Raw genomic sequence first — 26,125 nt, 5'->3', positions numbered from 1 at the left:
GTCCCAGGGACTTGGGGGTGGAGCAATGGTTGTTCATCTGACTTACAACTCCCCTTCTACTGATAATTCCCCGTTTCCCAAGGTTCCAGAGCAGAAGTGTCATTGGCTGTGACCTTGTGGCAGAACACATTCATTGTAACACAGAGAACAACAGTTTAAATGCTCATGATCATTTTACTTGGAAGTAGGAAGTATTTCCCTTAATTGCCAATTCAAAAGGAAAATGATGATGAAGGAACTATGTTTGAATGTGAGAGGCTGGTAGCAGAGGTTTTCAACCAGTCTGCGGGAAAAGTAAAGGTTTGGCTTCTTAGGAAGTCTGACATAAAAAATAAAATATTTTAAAAAAGTCAATCAGATTCTCCACAATTTTTTTACGGCAAGGACCAGAGAAGCGGCTTGTTCAGTACACATGTATACACCATAACATCATCCACTTCCTTTATCCAAGATCATAACTGTGGGAGAGATGCCTAGCAGGTCGCAGTTTCTTTTCTCCATTACCGACAAACTTGGGATAGGTAGATTACAGTGCGGGAGATTTCATCAAATGCAATTCCATTGATGTTTTTTCAACAAATTGTGCCGCAAACATATGTGGGAGCTTGGTTAAGGGTAATAATGTGGGGCGGGAGGGAGGGGGGCTGCGCGAGCCTCCCCCGCATATATGTGCAGCAAAATCTACACACACAATAAATACACAAAATCGATGACATTGTATTCAATGAAAAGAAGTTAAGATCCCATCTTGGCTGCGCTCTACCCATTTCTCCACAAAAGCCCTCTTGCTGTGTTTGACAGTGTGCACAATAATATACAGCACCTGTCAGAGATGAAATATCACTTTTGGCTCGCTATTTTTCCCATGGTAAATTTGCTCCCCGCCGGAAGAAAAATAAAATAACAAAATGGAGCCAACCTGTCCTCTCAAATTAACTTATCATTCGTTGCTGCCTATGTGGATCTTTCGTATGTCCCGACCTGTCCCTTGCTTTAACCCTTTTCCACGGATAAGTGTTTTAGTAGTTGTGGTCTATGAAGTGTAGGGTGTCCCTCCATCACATAATCCAAAATGGGTGCCCACATTCATAAATAATTGGGCATGGCGTCTGTTATTAGCGCAGTGATTCTTTCGATCTCTCCCATACCTTTATTCACTAGTATATCAGTGGACCTTCTGTTTTGCAAAATCGAGCCCAGGTTAGCCTTGCTGCCATGAGTTGGAGAGAGATTAGGTCCACTATAGGGCAGATATGGGATAGGAGTCCTCGTACGGTACATCCCCTAGGATTATTGTTAAAGGGTTCATAGGGAGTGATGCCCCAGTCATGTGCTTAATTGGTGCTAGAATATTTTTCCAATAAATCTGAATTGTTGGGCAGTACCACTACATATGGGCCATATCATCGAATTGATCGCAGTTGTGACAACAACGGTCGGAGCATTCTGGATAGATAATGTGTATTATCCGAAGGGGTCATTTACCAACATTAGCACAATTTGAGAGCTCCTTCTTTGATCAAATTGCATCTGGTGCTCTTGTGCACCATCATCCAAATGCATTGCCATGATTCCCTCGGGATGTCCATCCCAAACTCCTGCTTCCATTGGCCCATATATATGGAAGTCTCTACCCCTCTGAGGGTTTTTGGAAGTCTTTAACAGTTAGAAATGTTCTTTATCCTCAGCCCTTCCTGAATGATAAGCTCCAACCTGGTTGGAGCTCCGATGCCAGCTTCTTTCACCCTCTATCTGATGACATCCGGTGCCTAAGTCCATACAGAGACAACATTGAGTAGGCTGCTCTGCCCAAATCCAGTTTTCACACCTTCCAAGCCTCTACTTAAGAGCTCTGGGCCAGCTCCAGGCAGACAACATTGAGTATGCTGCTGGTCACGTGGCCAAGCCCTGCCACTCAGATGCTCGGCCCACCTCCAGTTTTGGAACCTTCCAAGCCTCTACTTAAGGAGTATAGGCGAGCTCCGACAGACAGCATTGTGTAGGCTGCCGGTCACATGACCAGGCCCTGCGACTCAGTTGCTCCTCCCATCTACAGTTTTCACGCCTTTCAAGCCTCTACTTAAGGACTCTAGGCCAGCTCCAGGCAGACAGAATTGACTAGGCTGCTGGTCATGTGACCTGGCCCCGACACTCAGTTGCTCCACCCACCACCTTTTTAATCAGTCCTCCTTAGGTGTCCTCAGCAAAGGACTGGAGAAAACAAGGACCTCACCTGTTCGGGGCTGATGGGCCAAGGGCCTGACCCGCTAAACTGCATTTCACCTACAAACTAATCTTTAAAAAGAACCTGCAGACCTTCTTCTTAACCGCCCCATAGTTTTGCGCTTTTCTGATCTTGATTCCCTCATTCGTATCTGACTGTCTATCTTGTTTTTGTTTCATGTGCGCCGTGAGGCCTGCAGGCGATTTGGCGCTCTATCAAGAATTAAAATAAATAAATAAATCGCTACTATTGCTACTCACCAACAGACATCACAATGTGTCGCCTCCCTCCACAGCCACTCCTCACTCTCACTAGTGTTCAAATGGCCAAGTTCCCCTAGGCAACCCCGGCAAGCTACCCTAGCGTACCTCATCAATATTGCCCTTGCCCCCTACAACACCCACGGAGCACATGCCCACGCTCTCTCATGTTGATCAATACTCGCCTAGGAGTCGCTCATGCTGCAGAGATAGCTGGCCTCATCTTGTACAACAACCTTGATGCCCTGGTCAATACAGTCAATACAACCTTGATGCCCTGTTCATCACTGAAACATGGTTTACCCCATCCCACCCACATGTTTTCGATGTGCTTCAACATGCCGACCAGTTAGGAAGGGTAGGAGCTGGAGTGGCAATCATCCACAGGAAGGATTGGCCATGCACGTCATCCCCTCCCAGAACAAACTCATTTGAGTCACTCACCTGCCGGTTCCCTCTATCACACAAAGAATTCATCACCTTCCACCTCATCTACAGACCACCTCCAACTTGCATGCCTCTGCCTAATTAGCACATTCCAGTGATGTCTTTCTTGATGATTGTAATGTCCTTGAGTCACAGGCTGACAACCATACTCGAAGCACGCTTTTCACACTGACCGCTTCCATAGACTGTAAGCAAATTGTAAGCAACAAAGGCAACACCATAGAATTAGTCCCCTACATCACTTATGCAGACCCTATGCCACTTGACTGGTCGGACCACGCTGCCATCCCATTATCAGTCACCCACTCGTCTAAGGCTCACAAATGTCAGGCTAAACACCCCCTCACTCCTGCCGCTCATTCAAAACAGTCCCGGTCAATGAGCTGAAAGCAAACGTTGATTTCCCCACCGCAGGGAATGCCTTGGGCATCCTGGAATTATTCAGCAACTCGGGTATGAAACTGGTGGACAATCATAACCCCCTTAATTAAGACCAAGCCATCTGGCCCATGGTACACCCCAGAGCTAGCCTCCAACAAACGCTCAATCAGAACCCGAAAGAAATGGTGGCACAGAAACCGTAACTCTGGAGACCTCACCAACCTCAAATCTCTTTGCACAAACTGTAGGATTCTGATTACTGAGGCCAAAGCTGCTTAGTACTCCACCACCATTGCGGCAGCCTTCCGACAGGTGCAAAGTCCACTTTTAAGTAGTAAAGCATTGTACCACACCATCACTCGAGGTACCACCTACTCAGAAGGAATGCACTGGAATCAACACATTTTGTTTTGAAAAAAATAGGCAAAATCCGAGAGGCCATCAAATCAACCTCTCACAGCATTTCCTGCACCCGGCACGCACACTACTCCTCGGGACCAAGTTCCCTCCTCTCCTTCCCCTGGATCACCTATAAATGATTCCCTCCATCAAACCAACTGCATACGCCCCGACGATATACTAATGGCCTCCGTCATTAAACAATTGACGGGCCAGCACTCCTCAGCATCATGAATGCTTCCCTCGCAGAAGGATCATTCCTGGACACCCTCAAAACTGGTCTCAAATGACCTCCTTTGAAGAAACAACCCTAGATCCAGACGACCTAACAACCCATTACGAACCTCCCATTTATTGGCAAACTTTCAAAAAAGAAGTTGCTATACAACTACTCTCCAGAATTGAACAACTCCACATTCTAAATAACTATAAATCAGGGTTCCGTCTCAAGTGTAGCACCGAGACAGGCACCATCCAGGTGGTGGATAATGCCCTCCAAATCATATATAAGGGCGACGCATGCCTCCTTGACCTCTCGGGTGGATTCGGCACCGTTACCACCGCATCCTTCTCTCCCTCCTTGCTAACAGGATGGGATTCTCTGGCACTGACCTGAATTGGTTTACCTGCTACCTCTCGGGCAGGAACCAGACTGTTCAGATAAACTTGTTGCGTTCTAACTGACTACAGGTCTCCTGCGGAGCCCCCAAGACTCTATCCTCTCACCAATCCTTTTAAACTTTACATGGAGCTTCTGGGCACTCTCCTCAAAGATCCCAAAAGAGCCATGCACCAATACACAGACACTCAGGAGTACATGAGAGTAAATAGCATGCAGGACATCATTCGCCGCCACGATTACCTAGCCATCATCCAGGACCTGGATGTCGACTGCCGACCCCAAACTAAACCCATCCAAGACTAAATTTGTCTTCATCAGTCCACCCACTTAAAAAACAACTTGTCCAACTATGGCACAATGATATGCACCTAGGAATATTTGATCCACAACTGTCAGACTCCGCAAAATCCTTAGGCTTCACTTCACCATTTCCAGAAACACATATCCAGGAAGTCCCAAATATCCTGGCTCAGAATCTCTACCCTTTGAAAAATCAATCCCTTCATCCCGCTGCAGGATTTACGGACCCGTAGCGCAGGCCATTATGGTCTAGCACATTGTTGGGGGAAATGCTCTCCTGAAAGGGCTCCTAGCTGCTCACTTGGCTCCCCTAAAAGCAGTCCAACATGCAGCAGCACGTGCTCCTCGTGCAAGAAATCGACCAACCGGGTTGAAACACAACTTGTCCGCAAAGAAAGGACCGACATACAATCCTTCTCCTGTCATGCAAACACCCTCTGGAACTCTATACCGTTGTCGTCTCGGAACGCCCCCACAATTCTCCAATTTCGCAAATCTCTCAAAACATTGCTCTTTCACCAACACCTGACCAAGGACTCATTTCAATGGGCACACATACCGATGCAGACCTTGCAGTACTGCGTTAAAAGATGGCAGCCCAAATGCTGGCTACCCACACTCTGCACAGCGCTCCGCTGCTCTGATGCTAGGTTCGCACATTAAACAATACAACATTTTAAATAAAATAAGTTGCCCATAGGGAAAACATTCAGACTCCGAGAGCGAGAATTTCTCTTTGCATTTGTTGAATATGAGAGGGAAATCATCCTTGTATAAGTCCCCTAGCCTAAGCGGCCCTTGCATTTTCCAATTCCTGAGTGCCCTTTTGTATCCTTCCAGAGTAAATTCCGGGTTTCGGGAGACTGGTGAGAGGGGATCCAAAGCCGATGTAAACCCTCACTGAAGGCCTGCTCTATCCTAATTGCTCAGGGCGCAGGTCAATGTTGGTAGCAGTCCCCCCCTCTTCGTCTAGCTTCCTTTGAGAGAAAAGGTGGGCCAGTGGAAAAACAGATTGCTATTGTTCATGTTCCTTTCATTTTGGGTCTCTTCCTGTTTGCATCCAATCCAACATCGGGGCTTTCTGGGAAGCTAAAAGGGTATCCTCTAAGTGATGAGACATTCAACCCGCCCTCCCCTTTTGATCTGATGAGAACCTTTCAGGGAATACTCAGAGATTTGTGTGCCCCTATAAACTTCCAAATCTCAGTGTGAATCTCAAGAAGGTTCTTTGCTGGGATCTGGAGTGGGAGTGATTGTGATTTTGACAGCCTGTGCCCAACCCAACCACAAGAGCTCTTGTAGATCCCAGTGAGTTAGAAGTTCTTTGGCTTCTTTTCCATAATGGCACAATATTGGATTGCATTAGGCGTTCATTATTTGAAGTAATTTTATCCTAGATATTGGATGTCTCGGTCAGCCCATTTGAAAGAAACCCGACTTCAGGGGATTCTGTGATATTGAGCCCTATAGATTGTTGTTAATCTGAAAGCCTGAGACCCTGCCAAAGTCCCCCGAGATAGTTAGCAATTCTGGCATTGATGTGAGTGGGTCTCTTAGGAAGCAAAGAATGTTGTACGCATACCAAGCAATTTTTTTTTTGCCTCTTTTATTGTTGCGAGTGCATTATCCTGTAGGGATTTGGAATAGCTACCAATGTGGGGCAGGCCATTCTAGACTCCATACGATGTTTGCATTTCACAGATATGTGATATTACTAAATGCACTTGTGTGAACAGAGTCTACCAGCACAGAAACCACACACAGATGCCATAGTGGCCGTAAATAACCCATGTTCGCCATACATGAAACTTTGCAATTCTTCCTTTGCCTTATAGTGTGGCTTACGTGAACTCAGAATTTGGTGCCAATTTTGATGAGGGGTGGAAAAGTACATGCTACTGCATTTTTCAGATTTCAGGAGGTTCTTTAGATGTAGATATGAGGAAATAGTTTCTTATGAAATATACTGAAAATATGTACTGTGTGATGGAAAAGTAACATTATTACTATTGGCACCTTTTATCGTTAAATGTCATTATAATATAGTTATTTCTCTGGTCACTCAAACCTCAATGCAGATCATTACACGGTTTTCTTTTCTACACAATTGCAACTACATTTTACACTTGTGTTGGTTTGGGAAACTTGGGACTGCAAGTCATCAAACTGTTGTCTGCAGTCTGAGGTTAGGCCACACATATTGGGTGTACGCTGAAATATATAGTCAGCAAAACAATTGTATTCACCTCATTAGGACTAGGTTTAACACCAAATACCAATAGAGTGAAGTGTCTCTGGGTGCAAAATCATCTCAGATTTTGGTCCTGCAAGTAAAATGTTATAAATTGATCAAGGAAAGGTATGAAACATGAATCCATCTAATGTTTTGTGTGGATCCGGTCTATTAATTATGTTTTGCTTACACAACTTTGTATTCTTACCTCTGTAGAGTCCAAAGAAACCTTCATAACGCAGAACTTTCTTGAAGCAATCAAAGCTGTTCTTGTACATAAGTTCTCCCACAAATGACCCCGTGGATCGCTGGTTCTGCATTCTAGTTTTCACAAGATCAATGGGATACACAGCAGTGGCTCCAACAGCTGATAGAAATGGAAGGAGATATTGGCGATGTGGGGAACAGAGGTATACAGATGCGTTAGTTACAAACAGACTACATTTAATCAGTTTTTGCTTTTGTCATTGTTTTTTAGAATTGCAATAGTAAATCAATATAATGCACTTGCATATTCAGTTACTGTATTCAAGCCCTTCCAATACAATTGTAAGCGTGATTGAATATGATGCTATCCAGGTTACTTGAAGCCATTAAATAGTTCAGATAAAAACATACCACTGTTACCTCAACGTCCAGGTCCTCGTCACCGTAACAGTACATTCCAAGTGAGGGTCTCCAACCTTGGAGACATTCAACTAGTTTTAATATACGATTTTTCTTTTTAGCTTCATCCCAATTCATCATGTTCAACCCCATATACATGATATTGTCACGCATCCTGTACGTACCCGTACCAGTCAGCCAGCACTCCCCATTACTGCCCGTACACAACATGCCACTTCCATTAAACCACACTCATGTGGTACGCAGGGGATTCTTCCCAGTCTGCGACGGGGAGACTGCAATGGTCATGACCTTCCCGTCTTCCTGCTTCGTTGCGGCAATGCCATTCCAGACGGGTTCTTCTGTGCCGTGATTGGCGGTTGCCCTGTAAACTGGGCCACTTCAAGAGGACACACTTCTATGATCACGTGCAAGGATCGCAGTCACGTGATCATGTCTCCATGGCGACCGTATAAAGAAACGCCAGAAGCACGGTACGGTGCTTCACAGCTGTGTTTTACCACCAGCTCACAGCGCTTGTTACAGATTTCATGGACTTCGTCTTCACAGAATCCGACCCCGGCACTTGTACCACAGACTTGCTCTTGTCTGTTCCTTTCACTACGGCGTGATTTTGTTATTAGGGAATTTGACCTCGGCTCTTGCATCACGGACTTGCTCTTGTTTGCTCCTCCATTAAGGCGTATTTGTTTTCTTTACGGAACCCGACCACGGCTTGAACTACGAACTTGCTCTCGAAGTTTCAGTACTACGGACCTACTGGACTGCCTTTCATTCAGCATCTAGTTCCTTGCTACAGGGCAACCTACGTGTCCCAGACTTGCTCTCACACGCCTGGGAAAACCCTGTTCAGTACCACCTGAATCATTTCATCTGGTTCCATCCAAACTCAGGTATTCCAACTGCTGGACAACCATCATTCCACACCAGCACCACATAAGTGGGTACAGCAGGCACTCTGCCTATCCACACCACTTGCAAGCACTCCCCAGCCAGCCACAGGGTAGGTGCCATTGTCACTATTTCAGTATTGTATTCAAGTACACATCGTATAGTGTTAGCTCATAAACTCTTGTATCCATTGCAGCTACCTGGGGACCTGGTGCTTTTGTTCCAGCCAATGACTGGTCAGTGAGTGACACTCTCTCTCCCTGAATGGTACTTTGGACAGAGGTATTCATAGTCTTCGCAAGAACCAGTGCTGACAGATATGCAGTTCTTCTGTTACAGCCTCTGGGGCTGGACAATAAATGCCAGTATACGCCTCTTCACTAGCTTTCTGCTGCATCAGCGGGGAGCTGAGGCATTCATTCACCTTGCATTTTAACTAGGTGCAGAATTATTTTTGGTCTGCTGTTGATGGGCCTAAACGCCAATGCTTTGCCCGCTTCAAGATTCTCTGGGGAACTAATCGGTTGTTCTACAACAGAGTCAAGATCTTTATACATCTCCCTAAATAGATGGAAGAGTGTAAACTGGACAAACCGCTGAAGCTAGGTGATGCAACTCTGCATTCCATAGAGGATAGAGTGGATGTTTTCCTGCTAGATCCCTGCCTTTGTGTCATGGCATCATGCTTGAAAGGCAAGGTTTTGGCAGCTATGTTGAGTGATTACCTGCTCAAACAGGCTGTCAAGTGTCAACATGTGTAGTGTTGAACTCTTTGTTAATGGCCACACTTCAGAAACCTTTCGGCCAGATTTCACTACATGACCCTCTCCCCATAAACCCAGTGCCACCCTTTTATCCCCTAGCACTCTCACACTGAAGGACCACAGACCAGCTAAACGCCAAGAGGATATATGATAGGTTATTTATAACGCGCTTAATACCCAGAGGTTTCTAAGCGCGGACCGGGGGATCGAACCCGTGTTTCTCTGTGTCGTAAGACAAGCACGTTGCCACTGAGCTATCCTCCCGAGACCTCATCGCCCTCCCAGAGCAGGTTGGGAGGGCGATGAGGAATCCATGGGAAGACTGTCCATCAGAAAGAACATTACAGAGGAAAGTAAGTTGTTCTTCTACTGGATTCCTACCTCCCATACCTCCCATAGATTCCTTATCTTTGATAGTCTCCTAAAGCAGCACAAGCTAGAGACCTAGTAATAGTACTGGGTCACACAACCGCTCTCATTTGGGCCCACCTTGGGCACGTAATTATTTCTGGTTCAGGACGATGTGTTCAGGTATCCATAGTGTACCATTCTTCTTAAAAAAAGAGGGATGAGTCTGTTAGGTTTATATCAAAATAATGATTTATCCAAAGTAATTCAAATGTAAAGCTATCACTAATAATCCTTAGTGAGGAAGCAGTTGCCACAATCCATATGTAATAGACTAAAATAAGCCAATGCATTTCGGAAAACATTTCCTTCATCAGGGCAAGTCTAGTTATACAAGTAATAAATGTAAATATGTATCATAATGCGTTCACATCATGGTAAAAATAAAATCAAACACACATTAATGAGAAAAATGCATTAATGAAAAGAATAATAAAAGAAGAACATACCAATCAGTAGATGTTTCATAATGGGTAAATATAGAAGACAAAAAGGAAAGCACAATGAATGGTTTGTAATGTAAGAGAGTGAAACCAAGACGTATCAGGCGTGGTTTTACCTCATAGGTGTGGCCAATGGTGAAAAACAGAACGTCCAACGTTCATGCCCACTTAGCAGTGGGCCGTAGATAACGTTATTCGTGGAGGAATGGAGTAAATCCACTCGTGTTCACAAAGGAACAGATCTGCAGGTCATAAGAAATCCAATTAGATGCCGTGTCTTTAGAAGCATTAATGTGTAGCAAGGGGAAAGCGTTGTGGTCCGATTCTCACCTTGCAGCACACGGAGCGAACAGATCCTCCTTCGTGCAGCTACAGGGCAGTGTCTCAGACTGCTGTGTGGAGCCGTTGCCTAGACAACGGCCCTTTTGTTAGGCACGTGACCGCCTCGCATCTGTGAGATGCAGGTGGTCACAAACAACGATGTAAAGCCGGCCATGGCCTCCATAAATCAACAAAATAGACATTTATGGGACATAACATGTTGGTGCCCGTAATTGTAATACCAAAATCTAAATAAAATTAAAAAACCAAAATAATGGACATAGAAGAAATACTGTCACGGGTCGAGTGGCTAACAGGGCAGCCAGAAGTGGTGATATTATGCGCAGACGATATTTAGCAAAAATAAACATAGAATGCAATATACATCAGACAGTTAAGAATAGTGAAAGTGGGAAGTACACCAAAGTAGACCACATAAGGTGGGGCTATTAAAACATCACTGAACAGTTGAGGTACAGCCTCAGTGCGAAAGGTGTCACGGTGGGGCGGCACCTTGGGTCCCAGACAACATCCGGGACAAGCACTACGGCTGTTATTCGGTAGTTCAAATCATCATTCTCGGCCAGAACTCAACATAATGCAGAGTGGCAAATACAAGACTGTAGTATAGGTATAGGACAAAAAGTTCCCTACGTTGCACAAGAGTAAGCCCCATAAGGTGGAGCTATTCAAACATCACTATAGAGTTGAGGTTCAGCCTTAGTGCGGTAGGTGTATCCATGGGGCGGCATCTTGGGTCCCAGACAGCGTCCGGGACATGCATCAAGGCTGGTATTCAGGGTTCAGAACATCATTACCAGATTACTCTGAACATCATGTGAAGTGGCAAATGCAATGTCAAGTCTGTAGTCGAAGCACAGGGAAAAGAGACCCCTAAGTTAGAAAACATGTTATGGAATACACCTGTATCGCAGGAAAAACAGTGGTATCACATTTCAAACATAACAGTGGTAATTGATTTCTTCATTCAAACCACTCGGGACCAGACTGCACAGTTTGTCAATCCAAAATGTCTCCCTGCGGTTGAGCCGCAGACCTTAATCTTCATGGGGGTTATTCCTTGTTAGAACTTCCAGAATCAGAAACTTAATTTGTGAAAGGTTGTGGTTATTCAAGGCCCAGTGGCGAGCCACAGCTGAATTTGGGTTGGAATTGCAGATGCAGGACCGGTGTTCGTTCCACCTAATTTTGGCTGCTCTGGTTGACTGGCCGACGTAGTATTTTCCACAAGGACATTTAATACCATGTATGGTGTTGGTGCCGTCACATGTTCCAAATGTCTTGAGGATGATTTTCTTACCTGTGCGTGGATGAAAGATTACATTGCCGTTAATGACGGAGTTGCAATTAATGCAGTGTAGGCAGGGAAATGTACCAGTGCGTTGTGTGATCGCTTTCTTCAATGGAGGTCTTGTGTGTACAAGTTCGTCCCCGAGATTCCTGCTTCTCTGATAGGCAAACACAGGTGATTCGTTGAACAGATTTTGTACTCTCGTGTCGTTTTTGAAAATATCCCAATGTTTGATTGTTTTTTTGATTTTATTGCTCTGAATGGAGAAATTTTATTTATTTTTATGTCCCTTGTTGGTTTCTTGGGAGCGGATAGTAAAGTTTCACGGTCAAGAATATTGACCCTTTCAACTGCAGAATCCAGTTCCTCTTGGTGGTATCCTCTTTCAAGAAATTTCTCTTTCATAGCCAATTCTTGTGAGATACAGTCCTCGGGATCACTCACAATCTTCATCTTCAGACCTCCATTGAAGAAAGCGATCACACAACGCACTGGTACATTTCCCTGCCTACACTGCATTCATTGCAACTCCGTCATTAAAGGCAATGTAATATTTCATCCACGCACAGGTAAGAAAATCATCCTCAAGACATTTGGAACATGTGACAGCACCAACACCATATATGGTATTAAATTAGGTGGAACGAACACCGGTCCTGCATCCGCAATTCCAACCCAAATTCAGCTGTGGCTCGCCACTGGGCCTTGAATAACCACAATCTTTCACAAATTAAGTTTGTGATTCTGGAAGTTCTAACAAGGAATAACCCCCATAAAGATTTAGGTCTGCGGCTCAACCGCAGGGAGACATTTTGGATTGACAAACTGTGCAGTCTGGTCCCGAGTGGTTTGAATGAAGAAATCAATTACCACTGTTATGCTTGAAATGTGATACCACTGTTTTTCCTGCGATACATGTGTATTCCATAACATGTTTTCTAACATAGGGGTCTCTTTGCCCTGTGCTTCGACTACAGACTTGACATTTTATTTGCCACTTCACATGATGTTCAGAGTAATCTGGTAATGATGTTTTGAACCACTGAATACCAGCCTTGATGCATGTCCCGGACGCTGTCTGGGACCCAAGGTGCCGCCCCATGGCGACACCTACCGCACTAAGGCTGAACCTCAACTCTATAGTGATGTTTGAATAGCTCCACCTCATGGTGCTTACTCTTGTGTAACGTAGGGAACTTTTTGTCCTATACCTATACTACAGTCTTGTATTTGCCACTCTGCATTATGTTCAGTTCTGGCCGAGAATGATGTTTTGAACTACCGAATAACAGCCGTAGTGCTTGTCCTGGACGTTGTCTGGGACCCAAGGTGCCGCCCCACGGTGACACCTTTCGCACTGAGGCTGTACCTCAACTGTTCAGTGATGTTTTAATAGCCCCACCTTATGTGGTCTACTTTGGTGTACTTCCCACTTTCACTATTCTTAACTGTCTGATGTATATTGCATTCTATGTTTATTTTTGTAAAATATCGTCTGCGCATAATATCACCACTTCTGGCTGCCCTGTTAGCCACTCGACCCATGACAGTATTTCTTCTATGTCCATTATTTTGGTTTTTTAATGTTATCTACATTTTGGTATTACAATTACGGGCACCAGCATGTTATGTCCCATAAATGTCTATTTTGTTGATTTAAGCGGGCCATGGCCGGCTTTTTACATCGTTGTTCGTGACCACCTGGCATCTCACAGATGCGAGGCGGTCACGTGCCTAACAAAAGAGCGGTCGTCTAGGCAACGGCTCCACACGGCAGTCTGAGACACTGCCTTGCAGCTGCACGATGGAGGATCTGTTCACTCCGTGTGCTGCAAGGTGAGAATCTGACCACAACGCTTTCCCCTTGCTACACATTAATGCTTCTAAAGACACAGCATCTAATTGGATTTTTTATGACCTGCAGATCTGTTCCTTTGTGAACACGAGTGGATTCACTCCATTCCTCCACGAATAACGTTATCTACAACCCACTGCTAAGTGGTCATGAACGTTGGACGTTCTGTTTTTCACTTTTCATTGGCCACACCTATGAGGTAAAACCACGACTGATATGTCTTGGTTTCACTCACTTACATTACAAACCATTCATTGTGCTTTCCTTTTTGTCTTCTATATTTACCCATTATGAAACATCTACTGATTGGTATGTTGTTCTTTTATTATTCTTTTCATTAATGCATTTTTCTCATCAATGTGTGTTTGATTTTATTTTTTACCATGATGTGAACGCATTATGGTACATATTTACATTTATTACTTGTATAACTAGACTTGCCCTGATGAAGGAAATGTTTTCCGAAATGCATTGGCTTATTTAGTCTATTACATATGGATTGTGGCAACTGCTTCCTCACTAAGGATTATTAGTGATAGCTTTACATTTGAATTACTTGGGATAAATCATTATTTTGATATAAACCAAACAGACTCATCTCTCTATTTTTAAGAAGTATGGTACACTATGGATACCTGAACACATCGTCCTGAACCAGAAATAATTACGTGCCCAAGGTGGGCCCAAATGAGAGCGGTTGTGTGACCCAGTACTATTACTAGGTCTCTAGCTTGTGTTGTAACTATAAGTCTGGGTGTCTCCAGACTTGTCACAGCCAGCTCCTCCTTAACTGGATGTATTTTTTTGAACATTTAATTCTGACTTTATACCTACTTGAACATTTTGAACATTTCGAACACTCTGTGGTGCCCTCTCCGTTTAGTCTCCTAAAGCAGCACAATGACCTGGAGGAGATGGGTAGCGTAGTAAGGACACCACCTCAACCGGAAAACTGAACGACAGCTCTATAAAAACAAGCATCCTTCCCAGACATTGAATCCAAGCATTAATGCTTAGCAACCTAGTGCAACAAAGCCCACGCTTGGCAAGCATCTAGAACAGCTGCAGACCCGAGGCGGCAGGCAACTTTCTGGTGGATTGAGCCCGAGACCCTTAGGTACCTCCTTGCCAGTCAGATCATAGCATACCAAGATGCAGAGTGAAGTGGGAGAATGGAAGACCAGGCTCCCGTCCTTCACCTCTCGCGCTTGGCCTAGAGGGTCACGACCCAGACACCCGCCGCGAGAAGAGTTTGTCCATTTACCAGACGACCAGGTACCCTGGTACAGGAACATACGGATGTGTCCACCTGCCTGCCCAGCAGCCCGCACTGGCCATGCCGACACCTGCGGCTCGGATCAGCTAGACTAAAAACCACACGTCGTTAGAGATGCCATGACGACCTAGACAACGGGAAGCACATCTGTACAAATATACACACTTAACATTTCCACACCAATCTACACGAAGAACATACTCAGTGCTCTGACGTAGGCGACAGGCATATTCACGGACGTGCATCTTTATTATTTTTACATAGGCTTTCAGAATGCAGAAACGCAAGACGCATCATGAACTCATCTATAACGCTTGCTCACGCTTCTCTTGAAACCCGTTACCACCATGAGAGGTATAATGGAAACACGATACTGGTCATGGAAATATATGCCATTATAACCCAAAAGCACCTATGCACCAAACAGACTACTTAAGCACCAGGCCCGAGTAGGCCTCAAACAAGAGCTCCCGTGGACATTAACAAAGCAAGAGTCAGGTTGCTGATCCTGCAGAAAGAACCCGGTGGAGCAACCAGCCAAGGTCGCAATGTTGCAAACCCACATCCAAGAACAAATCATCAAAGGCACGATGTTGCAACCTCGCACTCCGCGCCTCAACGATAAAGGCACGCCGACAAATTAAACCAGACGCGCAGTAGAAAAAACAATATTAATTGTGCAGAATTCTGCCTCTTTCACGGTCCCTCCCCACGTGACCAAGCCGAACCTGACGAGATGCCAAAACCCAGGAGAGAAAAGGCGTCTGGGTCCCTCACCACGAGACACAGGCCGATACACTTGAAAGGCTCAATGGACATCTGCTACAGTGGGAGCGGTCAGCCTTCCACCTATGAATAAATCCTCACATTGTCTGCACGTACCCATATTGAAACATTGTTGCAAACACAGGTACACCGAGAGCTGGGAACAACGGTGGTCCCAGGCTGGGAAGCTCACGGATGCACCAATCAGAACATGGGGCTCTTATCTCAGACGTCAGTAATACTAGCCAATCCTCAGGAGTCTTCATGTAACAATTCTTATGTATCTAATTGTAGGGACAACCCAGATATACCACCTGACTACACCTTGTCCACTAATATCATTCTCTATATGTGTACTATACTAACCCTACCACTCGAGCAACCAATTAAGAGTGGCGATAGGTTTTTTGTTAACTTTCTGAAGTGACGCAAGTAGCGCGTCATAATGCAGTAAAAAGGGCCTGCGAGCCCCACGATTGTGTGTGTGTGTCAGGACGGACGCGTACGCTCCTTGACCCATCCCTGCCGTTTTGTCTAAATAAACAGCAGAGTCACCTTGCTCCTTGTGTGTGTCTCATACTCTATCTCGCCTGGGATATACGGGAGGAGTTGGGGCCTCCCTGCCCGGAGGTCTGCGGACGGCCCGGCGGACCCCGGCAGAATTTCCCCCCGACAAGTTGGAGGCACTGCTGAGATCTGTTTAAGATCGACTTTTATTTTTAGTTTTTCCAGGCACTCCCGTTGCGAGGAGGCCCGGCGGCGCGGCCCCCTCTGCCGTTGCCCCCTTCTGAGGACTACAGGACCATCGCGGAGCTGCGAGAAGACCGGACAGCGCAATCCGGATATTGGCCCTCGGGAGCCGGTTGAGAAGTATCCCGCCCGCGGTCGGCGAGTGTCCAGACGTGGTCCAGACGAGGGGAGGTGGCGAGCCGCTTGGAGGGGTGCACGCAGTCGAGCGGCCCTGCATCGAGAGAACTTGGTGAGCATGACACGCACAACAAGCAATGCGAAATTGTGAGGGAGGGGGAGGAAGTAAATAAGGGAGGAGGGAGGTATTGTACAGATGTGCGGCGAAGGTTTAACTGAGTGTTGCCAATGGAATGAATGGTAGCGAAACGAGTGCGAGAACAGTCGGCTAACGTTACGCGAAAGAGGGGGGCGGGGCACGAAAACATCACGTGCAGCCGCTCGTAAGACACTGATGGCCTAAATTGCGACTACGTGTGAGGGTGGGTGTGTGTGGTTTCCTACGACTTGACATTTATTGATCAATGAGTAGATGAGGTTTCCTATTGTTCGAGCAAGAAACTCGATAGGTAGATGACGTTTCCCTGTGGGCGGTAGCTAGTTACATAGTTGCCCAAAACGGAAGATAATTGGCTGGTTAAGCCCTCCTGTTGAGGGGCGTATCACACGCGAGGCGACGCAGCGTGCGCAGTCCGGTTATATTATTGATGAGATTACCTTGTTCCAGGAGAGACAGGAAGACAGCTGTAGGGTTAGCGGGGTAGATTGCAAGTGTATTTTGAACTTAAAGAACATAACAAGAATATACCAGTAGCTCGAAGAAATAGGTGACGTCACAAATAGGGTTTTAATAGGATATCGCGTGCATAAGGAACTTTGGGTTGAGAGTGGGGAGGAAGAGAAAGATGATAAGGGAGCAGACACGGAGATAACGGATAGACTAGAGGATCGGAAAAGGAGAAGGGGAAAGGGGCGTGGCTGCGCACGGAGAACGCCGGCCACGGCAAATGTAAAAGGGGGAGAGAACGGAGAAACAGGACGACTGTATAAGATCGTCGTAAGGGGTACGCAGCCGCAGGGGGCTGCGTGCGCTTCGGCCGCAGGGGGCCGTAGGGGAAGGAATATAATATAACATCATATTTAGTATTATTGCATAATCTGTCAAGGGATTGTCGTAAGTCCCCACACTTGCAGGGCAAGGTAAGCAATACGAGGTTGTATATTATAAACTGCTGGTAAAGAGAAGGGTAACAAGGGGAGGGCCACTATGTCATACGGGAGAGGGTCGGGAGGGTGGGGGAACACCCTCACTACCCCATTACAACACATATGCACCACACTGCCACCACATAGGAAGAAATTAATTAAGTACAGCATAGAGTGGACCCAGGGGACGGACAACAAAATGTTAACACCATGGCCGCCTAATGGTAGTTTCGATCCATATGCCCAACATTCACTACTAAACCATCTGCACAATACATACAAGGGGAAGAAGTTGGCAAACCATGTGGAGGTGTTTAACTTGTGGAGGATGTTCCAGGGGTCCCGACCAGGACCAAATGGAATGTTCACTATGGGGGAAACACCGGAAGAAAAGGAGATTAAGAAAGAAGGAACGGATGGGGAAAAGGGGTGCGAAAGCACAAAGAATACGGGGAACGGAGGACAGGGAGGAGAAAAGATTGATAAATCAAACGACATAAAAAAGGAACGGAACAATGAGACACCCATAACACCGGGAGTGAAAATAGAGGGAGGAGGGTTGTACCCTTTAAGAGAATTAGGAGAAATAGAAGGACAGTTCAGGGCGGCTGAAGGATACTCGAACCCGGCATACAGCCCTCCACCATATGTGGCTCATAGGAAGATACCAATGGGGGAAGAAAGGATTGGAGAAGAGCAGACTGTAGAGATAGGAAACGATGAGTGGGTAGCTGCACAGATATTATTGAAATTACGAGGCTCACTAACTGGAGAAGAAAGGGAGGCGGTAAGGAGAACAGACGAGGATAGTGCCAGAGAGAGTGAAATGAGGGGAGAGGAGCTACTATGGCAGAAGGAAGAGATTTTGGAGGAAAAATTAGCAAAACTAAGGGATGAGCAGAATGAATTGATCAAACAACTTGAGAGGGAGGAAAGAGAGAGAGTGAGGAAAAGGAAAGAAGGTAAGAACGAATTGGAAAAATTAAGAGAACGAAATGAGGAGCAAACGAGAGAAGCTGAAAGGGTAAAAGCAGCAGCAGATAGGGTATCAAGAGTAGTGCTGAGGGAGAAGAAGAAGGAAGAAGAAGAAAAGGAAAAGGAAATGGAAATATGGAGGAGGAGGGTACTATCAGAGACAGCTAAGAAATATGAAGAGGGGAAGGTAATAGAGAGTATAGTAGAAAGAGAAAGGGTGAAATGGGAAAGGAAGAAAGAGGATGAACGAATATTGGAACAGATGAGCAACGAAGTAATGGAGGAATTGAAAAGAAAAAGGGAGGAAAATAGTAGGGAAATGGAGGAGAGAAGTGAAGGGGGAAGAGAAGGGAGGAGTAGGGAGAGTGAAAGATGGGGAGATGTATATAAAAGTAGAGAGGTAGCAACAACATCAGCACTAGGGGGAACAGGTGGTAACAACGAAAGGGGAGAAAGAGACTTAATAGACTTAAAAACAGTAACAATAAAAGGAAAAAAGGCAGAGTGGGGGGTGCCATTTATGAATGACTTTTGCAGTGAGGAGGAAGAAGGAGTGGAGAAAGATGGAAGAAAGAGTGAAAGGGAAAGCTTAGATAAGCTATACCTCACTAGAACAAACATAGATTCGCCCTGGATGAGTAGAAGATGGGAGGAGCTGGAGAGAAGTAAGGAGGGAGTGAAAAGAATAGGGGAAACACAAACCCATGAAACCACGCCACCCACATCTCCATCACGCCCTCCCACGTCACACCATACATGTTCAACCACCGCACGCTCACTGCACAGAATAAAGCTCGCGCCCTTCATGAACGAAATTACACCTTATGCATGTCGGCTTAGGGACCTCCCTAGTCGCAGGCAAGACAGACAAATAGACATACCCATATTGAACACAGGAAATGACGAAAAAAAGGGAAAGGCAGAAGAGGGAGGTAGGAGCAGAGGTAGTAAGGATGAATTTGAAGTAGTAAAGGAAACGGGGGAAGAGGAGGGGTGTGAAGACTCAATATTATGGAGCGTAGAGGGTGACACGAGACAGAATTTAATGCCACTGTTGGAGAGAGGAGGGGTTAGACCACAGTATGTACCTTGGAAACATACGGATAAAGAAAATATAAAATGTAGGCTCCCATCACTAAGTGGAGGTGCGGGTAAGTGGATATATGAAATGGAAAAACACACCGCAGGACAGAAACTAGCAGTAGGAGATGTGAAGGGCCTGTTAATATCAATATTAGGGGATAGAGCGGATGACATTTGGAAAAGAGCGGGATTCCATGGGGTAACAATAACGAACACATCGCATGATGGGGCACCATTTGCAAACTGTAGACATGCGCTATGGCAGGCACTGAGAGTGCAGTACCCAGACACATCAGACATAGGAGCCATTACTTCCCGTAAGATGGGTGAAAATGAGGACCCTGTTGATTATATCCAGGATATTCAAGAGAAGTGGCGCATGGAAACTAGAGAACAATGGGACAAAACACCAGCCATATTTTATCATATACTAGTACAAGGGCTCCCAGAAGGGGTTCAGAAACAACTAAAGAAAGTAGTGGGGATGGAAGCAAAACCATGGCCAGAAATACAACTGACTATAGTACATCACTGCAGGACATGGCAAGGAAAAATGAAACAAAAGGAAGAGGATAGGAAAACAGAAGAGGCCAAACTAGTACAGAAAAAACTTACTAAATACACAATGGAAGGGGCACTAATAACTACGCCCACACCAATGGCCCAAAGCCCAACGCAAGTAGTGGCTGCACAAGATCCCGCCCAAATAGCGCCTCCACAAGGTGTAATACAGCAAGTGCCGCCTCTGCAATTACACGCACCAAACATGGGAGGAGGGTACCCAATGCAAGGAACTGGGTATTATAGTTATAACAGAGGGAGAGGAGGGTTTATGAGGGGGAGAGGATACGGATATAATACCCAACAACAGGCTGGGGGACTTAGAAATTACTACCCCACAGGGCAACCCGTATACCAGGACAACACAGGGAGCTTCCCATGGCAAAGCAGGGAACCACCCGTGTGTTGGAGCTGCGGACTATTAGGACACATGTCACGTACATGTAGGGTCAGGCCAGGAACACCAGCATGGAATGAACAAGCACAACCTAGGACATTACAAGAACAGCAGGGCATACAACAACAGCAGATGGCACAAAAAGGGAGTGACCCACAACAACAAACAACACAACAGCCACAAACCTATTCACTGCCACAACAACAAATAACACAGCAACTGCCACCGCCACAACAAGTAGCGTTAATACAACCACCACCCCAAACTCAACAAACGCAATTGGGTAGGGTGACGGTGTTGGGACACAACCCTTACACAGGGAATGGCCAATCATTGTACCCCCAATAGGCCAGCCCACAGACGGCCTTGGTGTGTCCCATCCTGTCAGTAACACCTAATAGTGCGGAGGAACCACGCATAGAGGTAACGATAGGTGACAAAAAATTATCATTTCTTGTTGACACCGGGGCAACCCGGTCTTGCATAAGGGAAGGTAAATTTAAGATGTCAGGCGAAGCCATGAACACCCAAGGATTTTCTGGGGCTAAAGGGTTGGTTCCATTTACTGATAGTATTTTTTTGAACATTTAATTCTGACTTTATACCTACTTGAACATTTTGAACATTTCGAACACTCTGTGGTGCCCTCTCCGTTTAGTCTCCTAAAGCAGCACAATGACCTGGAGGAGATGGGTAGCGTAGTAAGGACACCACCTCAACCGGAAAACTGAACGACAGCTCTATAAAAACAAGCATCCTTCCCAGACATTGAATCCAAGCATTAATGCTTAGCAACCTAGTGCAACAAAGCCCACGCTTGGCAAGCATCTAGAACAGCTGCAGACCCGAGGCGGCAGGCAACTTTCTGGTGGATTGAGCCCGAGACCCTTAGGTACCTCCTTGCCAGTCAGATCATAGCATACCAAGATGCAGAGAATGATCAATCGAGACAGGGTCTGTTTAGTCACAGCCCTGCCAGCTCAGGCACCAGCATACTTTGGCGAACCAGAAGGAATAGGTCGACTTAGTCACATATTCAAGGGTTTTATGCGAAATAAAGGAGTCAAAACAGTGAAAACTTGCCTTATTTCTAGGAGGGAATTTCCCTACCTAACCAACAAAAACTATGGGTGTGCGTTAAAAAGTCCACACAATCAAAATCCTCTATCTGAATCCTAACCAGCTAAGTGGCCATGCCACTTAAGAAAATAAACAAAAAAAGAATAGAGACCAGGCCACAGCCTCTGGTGTAGAATTCTGCCTGGTCCAACACTTGGATTTTATGGATTGTTCAACAAGAATGTTCATCCAAGTTCATGTAACGCAGGAGGATATCCTTCCAAGACATTGTCTAGTTATGGATTTTCACTCGGCCCTTCACTGTGAACATTTACATTCCTCCAGGATTTCCTGGAAACCAAAAAAATTACTTTTCTGTGCCACCTTCAAGGAAGTTTTGTAATCCTCCAACAGGTTACTTTGCTTTTCCAATGTTATTTTTCATAGGGTGGTTGACCACCCTGGTTTGACAGAGTTCAAAATAACTTCATTGGCTTTCGTAGATCTGATCTATTTCTCTTCCCCCCTTTTATAGGGTATTTCAACAATCTGGTATCTCAGGCTCCCATAAACTTGATAGTTTTCTCCAGTCGTTGATCACAATTTTCATATAATTCTCAATCCCCCTTTTATAGGGTATTTGCACAGAGTGGTTTCTCAGTCTCTCGTGACCTTAGTAGCTTTTCTCCGTCACCCTCATATAGGGTGTTTGCACACTTGGATTTCTCAGGCTGCCTTAACCTTGGTAGCTTTTGTAACCGTCATTCAAAGTCTCTGAGGGTTTCTAAGGTTCCCGTAACCTTGTAGGCTCTCCCAGTGCTACTTGGCTCAGTAGCTATGGTATGACGTGTGAGGAGCTGGGGTCCTGGGCTCCCTCAGGCGGTCTTGTCTTAGCATCAGTTACAGGACTGCCAGTCCACCACTGTTTCTTCGTAGTCATGCCACCAGATGAGGTGATTGTGTTTCAATCTCTGCCTCTCCTCCGACATTGGCTTTTGATCAGGTAGAACACCAACCCTCAGGTGTTCTGCTAGTGCTTTGCTTGCCCTCCTTGATGCCACAGGCTCTGCGCCCCCTTGATTCTGCAGAGGTTTGCTTCTGCGTAGCAGTTCACCTCCCTCGGTACAATCTCTCATTTTTTTTTAAAGCTCCTCATAACTATGTATATGTTGTCACAAACAAAAAGAGTGTGTCCTTACACCGTGGAGTTCAGGCGAGATCCAGCATTAGCAGAATCCAAAGAGATGAGAGAAATGTCACTCTTCGGTGAATTCAAAAGAGAAGTATTCAAAACAGAAATAACAACAGACTTCTTTGTTCCAATGTAGGGAGGTAGCATGTTCCGAGCAGGGAGTTATTGGAATGGGAGTCCTTGTCCCTGAGAAGTGAGTAACTCCTAGTGAGGTCACACTTGCTCAGACCCCCATGGAGGGTCTTGCTTAGTGGGCTCACCTTCCTAGCCCCAAAGGGGGTGGCTCTCCTCTGGGGAGAAGGGACGAATTGCCAGATTAGTCACAATACACAAAAAAAAGAGGTAATCTGTTCTGGTCTCTCTATTCTGATACGTGTAGAACCTGAGGCCCTGTACCAGATCCAGCTATAGGAAATGCTCCTGTGGCTTGGAAGCATAAGGCAGAGGAAAGATGGTAGGCACAAGGAGCTTTTCAGAGAGACGGATGTTCGAGACCACCTTTTCCTTGGAGAAAACCAATTAGGGAGGTTCAACAGACAACACCTGGCGCTCACTCACCTATCTAGCGGCAGTGAAGGCAACTAGGAAAATCACCTAAAAGGTGAGCAATCAAAACGTACAAGAATGAAGGGGCTCAAACAGAGTGCCTATAAAAAAATGCTAACACTAAATTTAAATCCTACACTGGGACAACAAACTGGCCTGGAGAAAACATTATGAAAGAACCCAGGAATTGCATGAAGTGGGGATCGTGAAAAAATAAGCCCTGCTCTGGGGTCCTCTTAAAGACCGGAATAGCTGCAAAATATCCTTTCAGTATACTAGTCTGCAGGCCAGTCCAGGCCAAAGACAGAAGAAAATACAACACAGGATGTGGAGCAAGTAAAAGGGTCCAGATCCCTCTCCTGGCACCATGCTGAAAACAGACAACCTGCAGGCATAGAGGGACTTGGTGGTAGGTCTTCTAGAAGAGATTAATATGTCCAACAGATAGCATTCCTTATAACTTACTTTTCAGTAGCCAGACATGAAGGTTCATGTTGCAGAGGTTTGGACGCAGAACCCCCTTTCATCTCCAAATCCTCCAAGCAAGAGAGGAAGTGAGTCATTCATAGCAGATGCCAGGAGGGCAGATGGCCATGTCCAGCAGGAACAATGTTCTCCAGGCCCATTCCGGAGCGATCAATACCATTTTGGACTCGACCAGACACAGTCTCCTGAGAGAAAGTGGTATGATTTAGGGCTGACAGGTTAAACTCCATAGGAGGAGGTGTCGCTATCATTGCCAAAGATAGTCTTCAGCTAAGAGTTTGTCCACTAGACTGACTAGCAGGCTATGAATTACTCCTACTCAAACGCGCAACAGACCCCAATGCTACTACGAATATTCTTATTATCTATAGAGTGACTAGCAACACTAACCATCCAGAATCAGACATCCCACTTATCATTATGCCCTACCTCAAGCCTAACACCAAACTCATTATACTAGACGATATTAATCATATACAGGATTCTAAAGCTATTGTGCTTCACTCGGCCCTCACTGATATGAACTTCACCCAATTAGTCAACTCACCCACACATGCCAAAGGGAGATTTCTAGATTGGATACTAACCTTAAATGTTAACCTCTCTGTTGATTCGATCACAGAAATGAACTGATCTGACCACTACCTCATTTGCTTCAACCTGATGACTCAAAGAAACTCATATACCCACCCACCATACTTGACCGTATTGAAACTAGCAACACGAGTAATTTCACAGCTGAAAGCATCACCCCGATTCTGCTGGAGTCCCTCTCAACCCATAACCCTACTGATACCATCCCCAATTGCCTTGCAGCCGCCTATCACAAGTGTCTCAAAACAACCATCAACACTGGTTTAAAGAGGAACTGGTGATTACCCCGGCGTAACAAGAGATCGGTGGAACATATCTACAAAAAGTCCCTCATGGCTGAGTCAGCTAAATCCTTTCAAGAAGCCAACAAACTCTATAAGTCTACCCTCATAGCTCACAAAGCTAATGCCCTGAACGCCCGGATAAACAATGCTAGATCTAACTCCAAAGAGCTTTTCACTATTCTCAGAGAATTGGAAAACACCATCCCACCGACCACTACTATCAATTCTAGTAAAGCCTGGTGTACCACGATACAGGATGCACTTGCCAGAAAAATAAGAAAGGACCAAGACAAAATTCGAGCCAAGAGAAAAGTCATGGCCAGTAAAAGTACTCCAACCCCAATCGTGAATAGAGATGATGATAATGGAGCTATGCCATTTAAATTCTCTCATGTCAGCCAAGATCAGGTCCTGGATACCATTTCTACTTTAAAACCATCTAATTGCAAAGGAGACTGCTTCCCTGCCCAGCTTGTCAAACTATGCGCACCCACGCTAGGTCCCACCATCACCAAATTTGTCAATGCATCTTTCAATACCAACGTTGTCCCCGCCAATATTAAAGAAGCGTGGATTACCCCACTCATAAAAGAACCCTTGCTGGACCCAACGGTACCTACAAACTACCGTCCAATAACCACAGTGCCATTTTGTTTCTCAAAATTATAGATACAATAGCCTACTCTCAAATACAAAACCATCTTGAACAAAACCAACTCCTTGGCACCAGATGATCTGGCTTCCGGCCAAATCATAGTACCAAAACAGCATTATTGGACCTCAAAATCCAGATGGACTCAATAAGAAATTCAGGTAACATCTGTATCCTACTCCTCTTAGACCTGTCTGTCCCTTTCAATTTGGTGCACTGCGACAAATTATGCATTACATTGTCAGAAAATGTCCAATTCTCACATGAAGCTACTCTGTGGGTTAAATCCTTCCTGGCAGAACACACTTCAAGAGTAACCATAGGTAAGGAATCAGAAGATCCCATATCAGTCCCTATAGGGGTACCGCAAAGCTCATGCCTTTCAGCAACTCTCTATAAAGCTTACACCAAGCTGCTTTTTGCAGCCTTGGACGCGATCGGTGTCATCTACATGAACTTCGCAGATGATACCCAGATCGTCATACCCATTACTTGCAACTATGTTAATGTTAAAGGATATTTGTACCGTGCACCATCACCACCGGAGTGGTCCCCTGGCACTCTGGTGGCTCAAACTATGAGGAAGACACTATTACTATAAACAAAATCTATGCTATAATCCAAAACTGGATGGCCACGAACAATTTGTGCCTGAACGATGACAACACAGAGATTCTCATCGTAGGCTCCCCAGCTAAAATCAAATCTCTCCATGCCAATTATGCATCTATCACCATAGATGGTACTCCCATTCCAGTCCTCAACAGGTCAAAACCTTAGGTGTCAACTTAGACGCAAATCTAACAAGGAAGAAA

General features: G+C 45.4%; 1 protein-coding gene across 2 annotated transcripts in view; it reads right to left on the bottom strand.

Annotated features, from left to right (window-relative positions):
* The window catches only part of SLC25A13 (solute carrier family 25 member 13), a 1,524,563-nt gene that overhangs the window by 496,534 nt on the left and 1,001,904 nt on the right, over positions 1–26,125 (bottom strand). For both annotated transcript variants that reach the window (XM_069648547.1, XM_069648546.1), the window contains exon 11: positions 7,075–7,233. In XM_069648547.1, coding sequence (XP_069504648.1) covers positions 7,075–7,233 — 159 coding nt within the window. The remainder of the gene's footprint in view (positions 1–7,074; positions 7,234–26,125) is intronic.

The sequence above is a fragment of the Ambystoma mexicanum genome, chromosome 2q (assembly GCF_040938575.1).
Source record: "Ambystoma mexicanum isolate Mex_15411 chromosome 2q, UKY_AmexF1_1, whole genome shotgun sequence".
NCBI lineage: Eukaryota > Metazoa > Chordata > Amphibia > Caudata > Ambystomatidae > Ambystoma > Ambystoma mexicanum.
Note: the sequence above shows the minus strand (reverse complement) of the source record. Positions and strands in the feature narration are given on the sequence as shown.